The sequence below is a fragment of the Calidris pugnax genome, unplaced genomic scaffold, assembly GCF_001431845.1.
Source record: "Calidris pugnax isolate Ruff unplaced genomic scaffold, ASM143184v1 scaffold173, whole genome shotgun sequence".
NCBI lineage: Eukaryota > Metazoa > Chordata > Aves > Charadriiformes > Scolopacidae > Calidris > Calidris pugnax.
The window spans coordinates 134914-150857 of NW_015090917.1; the positions used below are offsets into that span (position 1 = coordinate 134914).

At 52.7% G+C, this 15944-nt stretch overlaps 1 protein-coding gene across 3 annotated transcripts in view; it reads left to right on the plus strand.

Moving 5' to 3' along the window:
- SH3GL1 (SH3-domain GRB2-like 1) overlaps nucleotides 1-15554 on the plus strand; it is a 30581-nt gene extending 15027 nt beyond the window's left edge. For 2 of the 3 annotated variants that reach the window (XM_014949685.1, XM_014949688.1), the window contains exons 2-8: nucleotides 6590-6658; nucleotides 6771-6843; nucleotides 7483-7626; nucleotides 9383-9516; nucleotides 10733-10891; nucleotides 12105-12208; nucleotides 13901-15554. In XM_014949685.1, coding sequence (XP_014805171.1) covers nucleotides 6590-6658; nucleotides 6771-6843; nucleotides 7483-7626; nucleotides 9383-9516; nucleotides 10733-10891; nucleotides 12105-12208; nucleotides 13901-14180 — 963 coding nt within the window. In that variant the 3' untranslated portion in view covers nucleotides 14181-15554. The remainder of the gene's footprint in view (nucleotides 1-6589; nucleotides 6659-6770; nucleotides 6844-7482; nucleotides 7627-9382; nucleotides 9517-10732; nucleotides 10892-12104; nucleotides 12209-13900) is intronic. The other variant, XM_014949686.1, reaches the window with a different exon arrangement.
- Nucleotides 15555-15944: the final 390 nt, after the last annotated feature.

Consider the following 15944-nt stretch of genomic DNA (forward strand, 5'->3'; position numbering starts at 1 on the left):
GTGGGCACTACACTCTTACTATGCTCCACATTTGTAGCTTTATCTTAGAAAAAAAATTAAAATATTCTATATACACACACATGCCCCTTTAAAAAAAATCAGTAAGTTGACTTCAAGCATGTGGAACAAGGTATTTTCCGCAAAGCATCATTCATGAAAGATAGTCTTGTCAGTTTTTCATTTACTGTCTTTTTGATCCCAGCTGAATATAGGACACTGAATAGGGTGACTGAAATCAGTTATCTATCAAGAAATCTTTTCTCAATTGCTTGATGAGAAGGATTATAAGTACAGCTGGGGTTTGTGTTGTTTTGTTTTAATATTATTACATGAATTTGTACACTATGGGAAGGAGATCAAACCTGGTGTTTTGGTTGGGTGGTTGGGGTTTTTTTCATTTTGTTTTGGTTTTTTTTTTTTTTTTTTTTTTTTTTTGGAAAAAAAAGTGATAGTTTTTATGTTTCCCTTGGTTGTTTTGCTTGTTTGAGACTGAGGAAGTCAGGGATAATTTCCCGTGTTAGTGTATCTAAAGGCTAAAGAGCAGAATATCAAAAGCAGGTCTGTAAAGTTGCATGGAAAAGCTGCTAATTAGCAGAAAATGACACCGACCGATGGTTCATGTGTCCATAGCTTGGATTGACGAGGACCTGCAGGGTGGGGTGTGCCATAAACCTGCCCTCCTCTGGGTTCTGGTGTCTTTGGGGGGAGTCTGGCTGATGGCATCTCCCCTCTTAGTTTGTCATGAATTTTTTTGCTGATGGTGCTATACAAAAAATCTTTTCTCTTTTTTTTTCTACTCATCTTTCACGCTTCTGCCAACAGCAGCCCCTGGGAGCGATGCAGCGAGGCCACGGTGTGGAACAGCCTCAGCTGCTGCTCACAAAACCTCTCCTCATCTCTGTGCTCCTAAATATATCCAGGCACATCCTGGCCGAGCAGACCTACCCAAACACACTGGGCACGGGCTTGTGCTCCTGGTGGGAATGATGCTGGGGTGATGCTGCAGCCAGCACAGAGGGAAATCATAGAGTCATAGAATGGTCAGAGTTGGAAGGGACCTTAAAGATCATCCAGTGCCACCCCCTGCCCTGGGCAGGGACACCTCCCACCAGCCCAGGTTGCTCCAAACCCCATCCAGCCTGGCCTTGAACCCCTCCAAGGATGGGGAATCCACAGCTTCTCTGGGCAACCTGGGCCAGGCTCTCACCACCCTCACAGGAAATAATTTCTTCCACGTATCTAATCTAAATCTCCCCTCTTCCAATTTAAAATCATTACCCCTTGTCCTGTCAAGGTTGATGTTGGAGAGGGTGTGTTGGGGTCCTTCTCCAGTCTTCTGGGACCTTTTTTGGGTTTCAGTGATGGTGTGGGCAGCACCAAATGACCGATACCTCTCTCTCTATGGATCATCTCTCTAGGACGCCCGGTGCAGTATAGCGAGGGATGGACACTCAGATTCATTTATGTGCTGCAATTTTTTCTGGAACTGAGTGGATGAGATAAAGGAATGGTGGATTTTGAGGAAGGACACGTGGCTTTTGTGCTGTAAATGGGGAGTGGCTGTGCAGCCCTCCCTTCTCCCCGCGTTGGGTTCCTCTCCCACTCCCGCCTGTAAAAAAGAAGCCCTCTTCATGGCGCCTTTCTTCCCCCTCTGTGTACACATACCATTCCTGCCTCTCCCCAGCCTCCTGCCCCACTAGTTCCTTTAAACAATGGCTCTTTCATTTCTGAAGATCTTCCACCACGCGCAGCCCTTGGGTGGGATGTGAAGAGCCAGGGGAAGGCGGGATCGTTGGCGTTCCCACGCCCCGGCCAAGGAAAGCGATGGAAACCCCCAGGAGTCACAGCTCTTCCAAAGGAGAGCCTGCAGAAACTGCACCGAGTGGCCCGTGGGTGGCAAGAAGTGGCCGTGGGTGGCAAGAAGTGGCTTGTAGCCCATCCCATCCCTCTGGATGAACTCTCGGGCAGATGGAGCAAGCGGGATGCGACGCTCCTGGAGATGCTGCAGCTGCCGCCGTGAATGAAATACACCTCCCTCCTCTCTGATCTCAGGTCGGAGCTATCTAGGGCACGTTTTAACTGCCAGCATCCTTTTAATTAAACATGGATGGGAACTGAGGGATTGATTCCTGGCTTCTCTCTTGGAGTTTGCGTGCGGCATCAGCTTTGGCCCTCGTCCCCCACCCTGCGGGATGGTTTGGTTGGGGTGCGAGGTAAATCGCCGTAATATTTTGTAGCAGTTTTTAATCTCACTGGGCTGTGACGCCCAACTGTATCGCCTTGTGTTAATATTTGCTGGAGGAAGCTTTTGGCTCGAGCTGCTGAGAGCTTTGTGTCTGCGGCAGGGCTTCCTCCAGCTTTAACCTTTTCGTGTGTGTCCCATCCTGGCAGGGCCAGGCGATTAAAGAAGCTGGAGAGTGTAGGCTTGTTCTCATCTCATGCTGAGCCAGCTGTAAGAAATCCCAAAAGAGAGTATTTGGGCTGCTAAATTTGGTTAACAGAATCATAGATACGGGGTTGGAGAGGACCTATGGAGACCATCTCCTCCAACCCGCTGCCAAAGCAGGTCCACCCAGAGCAGGTCCCACAGGAACATGTCCAGGTGGGGTTTGAATGTCTCCAGAGAAGGAGACTCCACCCCCTCTCTGGGCAGCCTCTTCCAGGGCTCTGCCACCCTCACAAGGAAGAAGTTCCTCCTCATGTTTAGGTGGAACTTCTCATGTTCAAGTTTGTGCCCATTTCCTCTTGTCCTGTCCCTGGGCACCACTGAGAAAAGCCTGGCCCCATCCTCCTGACACCCACCCTTTCAGTATTTATCGGTGTTGATCAGATCCCCCCTCAGTCTTCTCTTCTCCAGACTAAAAAGCCCCAAGTCCCTCAGCCTTTCCTCATCAGAGAGATGTTCTAGTCCCCTCATCATCTTTGTAGCCCTCTGCTGTCCCCTCTCCAGCAGTTCCCTGTCCTTCTTGAACTGGGGAGCCCAGAACTGGACCCAGTGCTCCAGATGGGGCAATGATTTGCACCTCTTGCCTCACTCCATCCCTTCCTCGGGTTCACATCTATCTTGATTGCAGCTTTGCAAGAGGTGATGTCCCCAACCAGGGGAAGAGGCACACATTGCAAGTCTCGTGGCTACAGAAGGAATACAAGTGCAGAAGAATTCTCACCACATCCTCCAAAAAAAAGCCCCCGAATCGTGCTCTGGAGGAAGCTGCTCCAAGAGCCTTTCACTGACCAACTTCAGCCCAGCTCCGGGCAGCGCGTGGATGCTTCCTTCCTCCTCGCCCTGCGAGCAAAGGCCGAGCTTCCCGGTGACCTTAACGCTCCCTTGAGAAAGTCACCACCGTCTTGCCAGGCTTTTTGCCGGCAGAAGGACGAGCCACATGATGTGGCACTTGGAAACTTGGCTCCTGGTCATGTCGTGAAGCTCTAGGTTAAACAAGGAGCCAGCGAGGGCTTCTCCTGGCTTGTGTCTCAGCTGGGGCTGGGGGTGTTTTGGAATCTGCATTAGGTTGTCTCCCTGCCTGACGGATTTGGGGACAGGGATGGAGCCGCTGCGGATGACACACAGTCCCTCCTCCTTTTCTCTCATGATGAAGCCTCCCAGTTTAATTAGAGCCAGCAGGGAGAGAACCTCAATCTTATTATTCCTTCGCAGCGGGGCACCAGTAGCATTTCTTGGACGTCAAAAGGAGGATTAAATTAGTCTGCAAGCGACTAAGGAGGGTTGGTTTGGTTTTTTTTTTGTTGGGTTGTTTTCCTCCTTCACATCCCTCAGCTCTCTGGGAGGGTGTTAAGCCTCCAAAATCACTGTGGTGATCAATGCCTTCGACATGGCACACAGTCCCTGATGACAGCAGAGCTCCCTTCCCCAGGGGGGGTGGTTATTTGCAGCTTTCTGGGCTGCAAATCCGTGGGTGGGTGGGTGGAGAAGAGTGGGAATGGAAGGGCTTGGGATAATTGTACCCTTCCCAGGTGTGTTAACAAATAAAGGAGGTTTCTGGAGGTGCGACCTTTGCCAAAAGGGCTGTGGGGTGTGCGGCTCCCCTTTCCCTGGGACTTTTGGCTGGGGACAAGGTGATGGCAGCTGGAGGCGAGTTTTGCTGTGCTGAGCTTGCCCTGGCAGGCAGAGCAACCCCTTCCTGGGTGGTTTTTTTCTAGTCTTGCTGTGTCTGGAGAGGAACGTGCACCTCCCCAGCTCGGAGCCAGCTTGCCAAGGTATGTGCTGGCACCCCAAGCACGGAGCAGGCATCCAAAAAATAGGCAAGAAATTGAGCTCAGCTTGGTTGCTCGTCTCTGGGGTGATAATACCCTTTCCAGCCTCCTTCATGTGTGGGGCTGGGCCATCCTGGCACACTCTTGCTGGGTCCTGTGGACCTGGCAAGGCTTTATTTGGGGGTTATGCAGGAGAATGAAAATCCACAGCTGAGCCGAGCAAAGCAGGAGAGCATCAGCCCCTTTTTCCCCTCAATGTTTTTCCCCAAAATGTCAAGGGGGAACTACAGCAGTCCCTCTTGGATATCTTGGGTCCTCTGCTGAGCTGTGCTTCCTCCAAAAGAGGGGAAAAAAGGCTTCCCTTGGTGCATGGAAGCCTCAGGAGACTCTTGCCAAGAGGTCGGTTAGAAGTACCGAAGAGCTGCTGGTACCAGTTCCTAAAGGGGGTGCACAGGAGGGATGGGAATGGACAGGGAGTAGAGCCATAGGACAAGGGGTAAGGGTTTTAAACTGGAAGAGGGGAGATGGAGCTGAGCTGTGGGGAAGAACTTGTTTGGTGTGAGGGTGGTGAGAGCCTGGCCCAGGTTGCCCAGAGAAGCTGTGGCTGCCCCATCCCTGGAGGGGTTCAAGGCCAGGTTGGAGGGGGCTTGGAGCAACCTGGTGTGGTGGGAGGTGTCCCTGCCCAGGGCAGGGGGTGACACTAAATAGTCTTTAAGGTCCCTTCCAGCTCTAACCATTCTGTGGTGTCTCCCCACTGAGATGCAAGCAGCTTCTCAGCCCTGGCTGTGCTTGGAGTGATGCTGTTTGTGCTCAGCACCAGAGCCTGGCTCTTGTGTACGGAGGGGGCTTTGGATACATTAATATTTTTCTCCACCTTATTTTGGTGTCTGGAAATAGAATTTTGCTGAACTGCTGTGTACAGAGGGGGCTTTGGATACATTATTATTTTTCTCCACCTTATTTTTGTGTCTGGAAATAGAATTTTGCTGAACTGCTGAATATTGTCTTCTTCTTCATAATAACAAGCATTTCTTCTGCGTGTCCTGCTTGGTGACTTGATTTTTGGGGCTGAGCATGGCACGGTAGGTGCCCGTACCCAGGGCAGAGCTGCCGGTGGGGTGTTTCCCAGTGCTCTGGATAATTAACTAAATGGTTAAACTGGATAATTACCTTAAGGTGTTTTTTTTCCCCCATGAGCTCTTCCTCAAAAAAGTAAGGAACCCTTTTGAATCCCCATGGGAGCAGGAGGGTTCCAGAGGAAGAAAGACTCGATAAAATCAAGTATTTGATGTTGAAGTAAACAAACCTGTATTGTTCACCCAGAACTGGAGTTTTAACTACAAACAGGAGAGATCCTGGCAATGCCCCGCGGCAGGCGTCACGGCTTGGGAGTCAGCGCCTGTTTCCTAGACCCCTTTTGATGTCTGTATATGTAATTTGCTGTCCATTTGGACCAGTTTGGGGCAAGTTAATCACTGATTTTGGCTGCTCCATATGACCTGCGTCCCAGGGCACTGCCACTTGTCTTCCCACACCAGCACAGGGCTGGGAGGGAAATTTTCCTCCCTGTTTAGGCTGCAGAGAAGAGCACTTTGAGGTGGATTTAGTAAAGGCACTTATTATTTTTCAGCTCGGGCTGTCGAATGGTAAGGTTTAGGGAACAGAGGTCTTCTCTTAGACCCAGCAATATTTGGAAGAAAGCTGATAAACCTTCACATAAATAGCCAAAAGCAGCCCCATCATTGCAGTTAGTCAAACATCTCACCTTTTCTCTGGTTTTAGAACAGGTGTCAGAGATGCTTTGATAAATGGGTTTGAAAACTTGACCGTAGCTTCTGCAGATCTCTTTATCCTCCAGTTCTAAAGAATTCAAATGCCCGTGCCCCAGATCCTGAGCTCCTGCAGCATTTCCCCCAGGAGGGATGGTTCTGGGCTTTGAGATGTCCTTGCTCTCTCCAGACTCCCTTCTTCCCTGGCTGCTGCGAGCGGAGCGTGTTCCTTCCCTGTTTACTTGCATTTTGCCATGTGTGAAGCTGAAGCCTTGGCTCAAAATGGAGTCGAGAGACAATTCTGCCGCCTGCTTTTTCCAGCGAGCGTTGGAGTTGGAGCCGTGTGGTGTGTTTTGAGGAGCTGTGGAGCTTCAGTCGGGTGAGGACTATCCTGACTGAGCCATGCTATGAAAGAGTAGGAGATGCTTGGGTTTTTAGAGCCACGTCTTTTGAACGTGCTTCGTGTCGTTCCTGCCACCTCCTTTCTCTTGCAGGTGCTGCCTGGACCATCCCTCTTCCCTTTCTCTCTCCAGGACTTACTACATGAGGTGTAAGGAGCTTTAAGGAGCTATGCCTGATTCCTCCTACTTTTTCTTTTTCTGCAGCTGGTCAGTGAGAAGGTTGGAGGGGCTGAAGGGACCAAGCTTGACGATGACTTCAAGGAAATGGAAAAGGTGAGTGGGGAACAAGAGAAATCTCTAAAATCGCCCATATAACTCCTCTGTGACCTTGCCAGAGCCCTGAGCTGATCCTCACTGATGCTGGGTCCTCTTGTCTCTCCTACAGAAAGTGGACCTGACCAGCAAGGCAGTTACAGAAGTATTGACCAGAACAATAGAGTACCTCCAGCCGAACCCAGGTGAGTGCCTGAACCTCTCCTGTCCCCTTCCCTCTGCCCCCCAGTTTTCCAGGGAAAGGGGCAGAGAAACATCAGAGAGAACCCTTTAGGCCCTGAGATACTGGTCACCAGCCCACATTTGAGATGAGGTGACTCAGGTGAAGATCCAGATGCTCCTCTTGCCCTGTTCCTGGGCTGTAAGATGCTGCTGTTGCTGTTGAACAGTGAAAGAACAGACACATCTTTCACTTTGGACCTAGAGATGCCCTGAAGGGGACCCCTTTTTCTTGGGATGTCCAGAAGAAGTGGTGTCTCTGGGCTGGGAAGGGCTTTGTAGGCATCATCTCTGGAGCCTGCTGTCCTGCCTGCGTTGAGCCAGCTGGTTCAGAAAGCGCTCCAGGGCCTACGGGAGGGCTGGGGAAGCTCCTTTGGCTTTCACTGGCGAGCTGTGGGGGAACTATTTTTGCTTGCTGTCTTGGAAAAGAAACTTCTCTTTTCGTAGCGAGTGATATTTCTGGTAGATGAAGACAATAGGGCTTCTTGGCTTTGGGTCTAACTTTAAAAAAATTAAAAAAAAAAAAAAAAAAAGTTGGCAGTGGCCAGCAGTTGCTGGCAAGTCCCAAGTAATTGCAAACCCGGCTGTGGCTGTTTCTGTGCCAGCTTCCAGGGCCAAGCTAACCATGCTCAACACCATGTCGAAGATCCGCGGGCAGGTGAAGAACCCGGGGTACCCGCAGTCGGAGGGGCTGCTGGGGGAGAGCATGATCCGATACGGCAAGGAGCTGGGCGAGGACTCCAACTTTGGTGAGTCTCCCCCGGGGCCAGCTCCCCCCCTGCGAGCGTGTGGATGAGATGGCAAAGGCTGCTGCCAAATTTCCAGGCTGTTATTCTAAATTCTGGAAGGGCTGGATCACCCTTTGTGGCACCTCACAGCGCTGGGAGCTCTTAAAAAAGGTTTGAAGGCTTCCACCCAGGGTGACAGGGGTGAGCAGAGCCCGGGTCTCCTGCATCCCAATCCTTGGCATCATGTGCAAAACCACCTCTTAATGTTTTTTTATTAAACACCGAGATGAATTTGCATGCAAATTCAAAATGCTTCCAAAAAATGCATTCAAAAAAATGCTTCCTTGCTTCTAAACTGAACGACGGTGACGTGGAAAAGAGATTGAGCGAGGTGGGGAGTTTTACGGTGCAGTTTCCAGCTGCACTTTCCAGCTGCAGCCAAAAAGTCTTTTTTTTTTTTTTTTTTTTTGTGTGGCAATTTCTCATAACCACGTGGGATTTGCAGGGAGGAGCCGGGGGTGGTGAAGCCTTTGGGTGACATCAATTTTAATCCACTGAAACATCAGCCTCCGCACGTGACGGACCCGGTTCGGCGCACAGCTGGCTGATGGCTTCCAGCACAGGGAGGAGCCTTCAGGGAAATTAAAAGGCTCTGGCTAATTTGTGGGGGTGACGCAGGACTCTCGAGGGTGGCTCTGGCCAACGCAGAGCCCTGCATCTCTCTCCACTTGCAGGAACTGGAGAGCAAGGGGGAAGGAAGTATTTAGAAGAACACAGCAAACCTAAATTTCCTTTAATAGCCTCTCTTTAAAGGACTACTTAACTTGATAAATTTCTCTGTTAGTACTGCACACTCCCCCCCACCCAGGGCAGGTTGTCCAGAGTTATCACAATTGAAATAATTCTTCTTGTATATTTATTTTTTCCAGCTGGACAGCAGAGTGATGTTTGCTCTTTATCCTCTGTTTCACTTGTATATATTCTCCTGGGCTAATGTAGTGTTGAAATGGTCGGTTTGCCAAAGCTGCAGAGGAATAATTTCATCTATAAATGGTTTGCACTGGAATAAAAAGCCAAGACTAAAAATGCTTCGCTGTGATTCCGTCTGGCTTCGCCACTGTTGTGGCAGGAGCCTTAGAAAAGCATGAAACGAAATAGGTTTCAATAAGCAACTTTGAGCCCTCTAATTCCCAGGGGAGGAGAAAGGGAGAAGGTTGGCCCAGTAGAGGTTAGTGTCTAAAATGAATAAAAGGCTGCAAGTTCGCTGCCAGCAGCTGGGGAAACTTGAAAAGTTGGTCAGGGCGCTCTGGGTTTCAAATTTGGCTGAAGAAAAGGATGGATCAGAGCAAACGTGCCTCTGCCCTGAGCTTCTCTTGCCAGCAGTGGCCGAGGTTAAATCACCGCGTGGCCAATTAGCAGCTCGGCAACTCCCCGGGCCAAGAGGGAGTATAAAAATAGTATAAAAATACCACTTATTTTAAAATATTTTTACCTTTTCCTTCCTCTGTGTAGTTGGTAGGGATCGTTCCTGTTTTTCAGAGGAGAGAAATGAAGCCTGTTGGTGGAGTGGAGTCTGTCCCAACGGGTGGTTGCCCGCTCTTACACCGGGCTGGGGGGGTTTTGGACACGCAGAGTGGGGGGACACGGAGCTTGCACACGCTGGGTGTCTTGGCAGAATGGCTCTGCATGCAGCCTCCACAGACTTCAGCTCTGTTTAACTGGCTGGCCCCCTTCTCCCTCTTCCCTTTTCTCTTCCCTTCCTTTTCTCACTCCCAAGGGGATGCGCTTCTGGATGCTGGCGAATCCATGAAGCGGTTGGCTGAAGTGAAGGACTCGCTGGATATTGAAGTCAAACAAAATTTTATTGATCCCCTCCAGAACCTGTGTGACAAAGACCTGAAAGAAATCCAGGTAAACAGCTCCATGTTTTGCTTTTTTTAATTTTTTTCCTCTCCTCCTCATCTCTCTGGTTTCTGGCCTCTCCTGGTGCATGTCATTGCTTGCTCTGTCCTGGTAGGAACCGAGGACTCGCCTAAATATGGGGTCTCTTCCCCTCTGCTGGGTGTGCTTTCTCTCCCCACGTTCACTGGTGGTTTCTCCCTGCTCAGCACTGCTGCTGCTCCTACTCATGCAGCTCACGAGGCTGGGTGCAGGTTTGATGGTGCTTCATTTTCCATGTTTTATGGAGGATGCTGTGGGAGCCCATCCCGACGTGCGTTTTGGGCTCCAGTGTTTGGTTCTTTGTGGCACGAGCTCCCAGCCGTGTTAGATTTGGGCTGCCTGGCATTAAACTTCACGGCATTTTTACTGCTCTTGGCTCTACTCTGTTAGGAACAGGGATTTATAACATATTCTCTAGCAATGAGCAACCTTCTCTTTAGGTCTTCGGTGTCACTGGGGAGATGCAGAGGTTGGTAGCTCCCGTGTGGTACCGCAGAGACAAGTCTGTGCCAAGTGTGGCCGGGCTTTGTAACAGGATCCATCCCAAATTAATTCACCAGGCAGCTCTCACCAGTGGATTTTCACTTACGGTGGTGTCCCAGATAAAATAACCACCAACTCCTGCTTCAGTGCTTATCTCTACTCCAGTTCCACCAGCTGCCACGGAGCTAATTCATGGTCAGGGGATGCAGTGCCCACAACCTGCATCCCAGTTCCCCATCTCCAGAGTTCCTCATCCCTCCTGGGCAGCTGAAAGAAGGGGGTCAACTCTTTGTCTTCCCAAAAGTCTTGCCTGGGGAATAGCTCCAAGCTGCTCCTTGCAGTGTTCTCTTCCAGCTCTTGGCTGGAAGGGGGTGAAATCATGTCGCTGTGCCAATTTGTTGAGGATTTTAGTAAAAAGCCTCTGCCACAGCAGTAATTCTCTGCCAGACTGAGTTCGGATGGTCCTCTGGTCCCTGTCACCTCGCTGCAGCCCTGCCTTGCAGCTCTCCATCACATCCTGGAGCTTCTCTGGGGCCTGAACAAAGGTGGGAGCCACAAAAGCGTGTGCTCCAAGATCAGGTGTCTGAGATGAATGAGCTTGGCCTGAAACTAGAGCTGCCTTCACTGCAGGAGAGCTCGGCTGCTCCCACTCTCTGCCTTTTCTTTCTTTTCCTCTACTCTTCACAACCCTCCTCTTCCCCAGCACCATCTCAAGAAGCTGGAAGGCAGACGCTTGGACTTTGACTACAAGAAGAAGCGACAGGGCAAAATCCCCGATGAGGAACTTCGACAGGCCATGGAGAAATTTGAAGAGTCCAAGGAAGTGGCCGAGACCAGTATGCACAACCTCCTAGAGACCGATGTGAGTGCTGGGGGGGAGCTCTGGTTCCTCTGCCCTGGACTGAGAGCTGTGTTTCTGTGTGCATGAGGGTGGGATCTCTCAAGGGATGCAGAAATTAGACACTTAATTTCCACTTTTGTTTTTGCAAGCGTGGTTTTGTTCTCTGAGAACCCACATCTGAGAGCCCAGCATGTAGCTTGGTGGCCTCTTATCCTTGGTGGCCTCTTATCCTTTCTGCCCCTCGACCTGATCCAGCCCTTGGCCAGAGGAGAAGCTATGGCTTCTACCAAACCAGGTCTCTTCTTAGTGTGCTGGTGGGAGTGAGTTTGGGTGGGTGACACAGCTCACTTGGGAAGGAGTTGAAGAGTCAGCAAAGACAAGAGAGTGGTAGGAGGTGTCATCTGTGCTGAGACCTGGTGTCTGAAATCCCAAACCTTCTCCTCATCTCCCTTAGTACAGTATGGTCTCCCCAGTATGGTCCTCGTGTACAACAGGGGGGGTCACTGGGTGGCTGGGGAGAGCCATTCATAGAATCATCATAGAATCATAGACTTGCCCAGGCCGGAAGGGACCTCCAAAGGCCATCTAGTCCCACCTCCCCGCAGTCAGCAGGGACACCCCCAACTAGACCAGGTTGCCCAGGGCCTCATCGAGCCTCTCCTTGAATATCTCCAGGGATGGGGCCTCAACCACCTCCCTGGGCAACCTGTTCCAGTGCTCCACCACCCTCACAGTGAAGAACCCTCTCCTCATCTCCAGTCTAAATCTGTTCCCCTCCAGCTTGAAGCCATTGCCCCTCGTCCTGTCACTGCAGGCCTTTCTAAACAGGCTCTCCCCAGCCTTCCTGTAGGCTCCCTTCAGGTACTGGAAGGCTGCTATTAGGTCTCCCCGGAGCCTCCTCTTCTCCAGGCTGAACAACCCCAGCTCCCTCAGCCTGTCCTCGGAGCAGAGGTGCTCCATCCCCCTGATCCTCCTCGTGGCCCTCCTCTGGACCCTCTCCATCAGGTCCATGTCCTTCTTATATTGAGGGCTCCAGACCTGCACACAATACTCCAGGTGAGGTCTCACCAGAGCAGAGTAAAGTGGCAGAATCCCCTCTCTGGACCTGCTGGCAATGCAGCTTTTGATGCAGCCCAGGATGCGATTGGCCTTCTGGGCTGCAGCTGCACACTGCCTGCTCATGTCCAGCTTCTCATCCACATCCATTCATCCGACCTTGGTGTGATTCTCACAGATCGAGCAGGTGAGCCAGCTCTCGGCCTTGGTGGACGCCCAGCTGGACTACCACAGGCAGGCAGTGCAGATCCTGGACGAGCTCGCGGAAAAACTCAAGCGCAGGTGAGTCCCCGGGGGCTGTGGGCACTCTCAGTTTTCACAGCCATAACCTCTCCCCGTGGTACTTGTCTGTAAATACCTCACCATCCCTCTGAATCTGTCTCCTGATGTTAAAGCTCTTTCTGGCAATCACTAGAACTTCAATCCAGACCTTCAGGTTGGAGGGAGCGATGCCGGCTCCACAACCTGCTTTCAGTGATGGGGACATTGGGACATTCTGACACCTGAAACATCATCTGTGTTTGCAGCGTGGGCGGCTGGAGTTGAATTTGGCAGGGGTGGAGATGGAGGGTGGAATCCCCTTCATGCCAGGGCTCACGGCTCCTTGTTTTGTGGGCGTTGAGCTGGGGAGTGTCCCTCAAGAAGTGCCTTTTGGGCAGACCCAGAGTCAGAAGTTGCATCACGCTGGGGGAGCCAGATGGCTCAGATGTCACGAGCTGGACATGCCTGGCACCCTGTGTCACCTGGAACCACCTAACCTGGAGTCTTTGTGCCATTAGCTTCAGCTGTGGGGATTGGCCAAAATCCTTTCTGCTTCTGGTCCAGAAAGGTCAACGTCAAGGTTTCCCAGTTGCTCTGAAGACTAAAAGGTGAATTCAGCATGGTGGGGATGACGTGGTGGCCACAGGCTGGTGGAAGAGCTCCTAGATCACCTCCTTAAAGACAGGCATGTGTGAGCCCTCCGCCAGAACCCTCATTTTCCAGCGAGCCCTGCTCTCCCTTCTGTCCACGCAGTGGTCTCCTGGCTGCAGGTGTGACCCTGCCACGTGTGCTCTGGAGTTTTCGGAGCCTGTTGGTGGAAGGCAGATGGGTGTCTGGCCCATGGGAGCAGGGAGAGCCGAGGAGCTGCCTGGTCTTGCTTCTCTCCTGCCCCTCCTCGAGTTCCTGACCTCCCCACCAGCCCCCAGGCGACGTGTGGTTTGGGTCCAGGTGCCAAAAACCACAGAGGTGCTGTTGAAACACCGAGCGAGCTGGTTCCTGCGACCGCCGGGACTTGTACAGTCCTTCTTGCTGCTGAGTTCCTGACCTCCCCACCAGCCCCGGGCGATGTGTGGTTTGGGTCCAGGTGCCAAAAACCACAGAGGTGCTGTTGAAACACCGAGCGAGCTGGTTCCTGCGACCGCCGGGACTTGTACAGTCCTTCTTGCTGCTGCTCTGTCTCACTGGAGCAAACATCTCCCCAGACCTTGGCCGAGGAAGCAGAGGTGGCCTCCTGGCATCTGGGGCTTCCCTGCAGAGCCAGGGACGTGGCTTTGGCAGCCTGGGACTGGCTTGGACAAAGCCAGGGCAACCTCTCTCGGGGCGATCGATTTGGCAACGCTGCCTTTCTGCTCTTGCCTCCTGGAAGAAACTGCTGAGTGGATGCTGTATCTGGTTTGAATTAAGAAGAGCTGGGAGGATCCTGCCAAGTGTGAGCTTTCCAACCGCAGCACGAGTGTCCTCTGCTGGTGTGAGCTGCCTGAGACACCTCCGTAGCAAAGCTTTGGGGAGGGTGGCCCTCTCTGAAGTGCCAGGTCCCACACTCTGGGCAGGATCCATCTCCAGAACGTCCCAGCACAGAGGCTCGTGCAGCTTCTTGTCTCCAAACCAATCTGCTCCCCCCGTTATTGCCACCGAAGAGAAGAAATATCATCTTGATCTCATCATATCCCGTTTCGTATTTCAATTTATCCACAATTGTCTTCCTTCTTGCAGAATGAGGGAGGCCTCCTCGCGTCCCAGGCGGGAATACAAGCCCAAACCCAGGGAGACATATGACTTTGGAGAGACCGACCAGTCTAACGGGGGCTTCTCTTGCAATCCTACCTCCAAAGTCTCAGGTAAGGTTGTCCCGTGCGTGCAGCCCACGCAGGTGCCTCTGGAGCAGCCTCCTGGGGATGGAGGGGAACTGCTCTGCCTGGAAATGGTGGTTCTGGTGTGCTGGATGTGTCTGTGTGAGCTGGTGGCTCTTGAGAAACGTCAGAAATGCCTCTAGGTTTGGCCTGGTTTCTCTTGGAGCCCACCAGCCTTCGTTGTATTGGTTTTGGGGACATCCCAGTGGGGTCTTCAGCCCGGGCCACTCTCCTGTGGTGCCCAGTCAGTGCCAGCAGTGGCAGACAGGAAAAACTGAAGCATCTCTCCCTCCCTCCCCGTCTTCCATCACGCTGCATCCGTCCCCCCCTGGTCCTGACGAGGCAGGCGGGTTTCTAACACAGCATGTGGGCTGCCCACCCGCCCTGGTTCTCCTAACGGATCCTCCCTTCGACCCCTGCCTTTCCCCTCTCTCCAATTCCACGTTGGTTTAAGCATGTCTCTTTTTGTTTGGAAGCAGCTTCCTCCTCTTTCCGATCCGACAAGCCGTCCCGGTCCTCCGTCAGGAGTATGCGTGAGTTTCCTCCCTCCTCACTGCATGATGTGTGACCATCTCTCCCCGGCCCTCCTCGCTCTTCCTTCCCTGACACTGCTGCTTGGAGCCTCCTAACGCCTCCGTGCTGAGCCTGGCCAAGCCTTGAGCCCTAAATGAAACCAACCACCCTAAACTGGTGGTTACCATCCCCAAATTGGTGGTTACCACCCCAAAGCTGGGGCCGTTGCTCACCCGGAGGAGTTGTAGTGGTTGCCCTCACGCAGGCATCTCCGATGTGAGCCCACAGGGATCTCATGCTCTTCCACGAGGGATCAGACATCTGGAGGGTTACCCCCTTCTCCTTACAAGCACCCAACCTGGAGCTCCTGCTGCCCCCCAAAACCCCACCGCTGAAGACTGGGGGGAGCGGGTAGAGCCTTGGCACGCCAAGTGGGTTTTGTGGGTCTCAGCTGGGCAGTGAGGAGCCTCCAATGGGTTGTGGGGCGATGTGGGGTCTGTGGGTCAGCATTCCTGCTGAAGGGTCCCATTGGGGTCCCACTGAGGTCCCATTGGGGTCCCACTGGGGTCCTGAGGCCTGGCTGGGGCTGTGGCTTGGAGCCGTGGTGGTGGGGGAAGCTGGTGGTGGTGCAGCAAAGGGGCAGGAGGACTTGATGTCGTGGTGGTGGGACCAGCCTGGCATATGGGGAATTTGTCTCCAAACCATGAACCTGCTTGGCTGCTGCTTTTGGTGTTTTTGGAGTTCTCTTCTGAAGCTGGGTCCTTCCTCGCTGGGGGTGTTGAGCAGAGCAGATGTGCTTCTGCCCTTCGTGCCGTTCCCCATCCCTGGCTGGAAGAGCTCCAGCACAGAGGGGTGGGGGACGGGGGGGGCCCTGCAGACCCCCGTGGGCTGTGTTAGCTCTCTCCCTTCTCAGTAGGACCCCCAAAGCTGAGTGCCTGCCCATCCCAAAACGTCAGTGCAGAGCCAGAGCGAGAAGCTCTGCCCCAAACCCCTCTTTGCAGTCCGAGGAGCCTCCGATGGGTTGTGGGGTGATGTGGGGTCTGTGGGTCAGCGTTCCTGCTGAAGGGTCCCGTTGGGGTCCCACTGGGGTCCCATTGGGATCCCACTGGGGTCCTGAGGCCCAGCTGGGGCTGGGGCTCGGAGCCATGGTGGTGGTGAAAGCTGGTGGTGGTGCAGCAAAGGGGCAGGAGGACTTGATGTCGTGGTGGTGGGACCAGCCTGGCATTTGGGGAATTTGTCTCCAAACCATGAACCTGCTTGGCTGCCGCTTTTGGTGTTTTTGGAGTTCTCTTCTGAAGCTGGGTCCTTCCTCGCTGGGGGTGTTGAGCAGAGCAGATGTGCTTCTGCCCTTCGTGCCGTTCCCCATCCCTGGCTGGAAGAGCTCCAGCACAGAG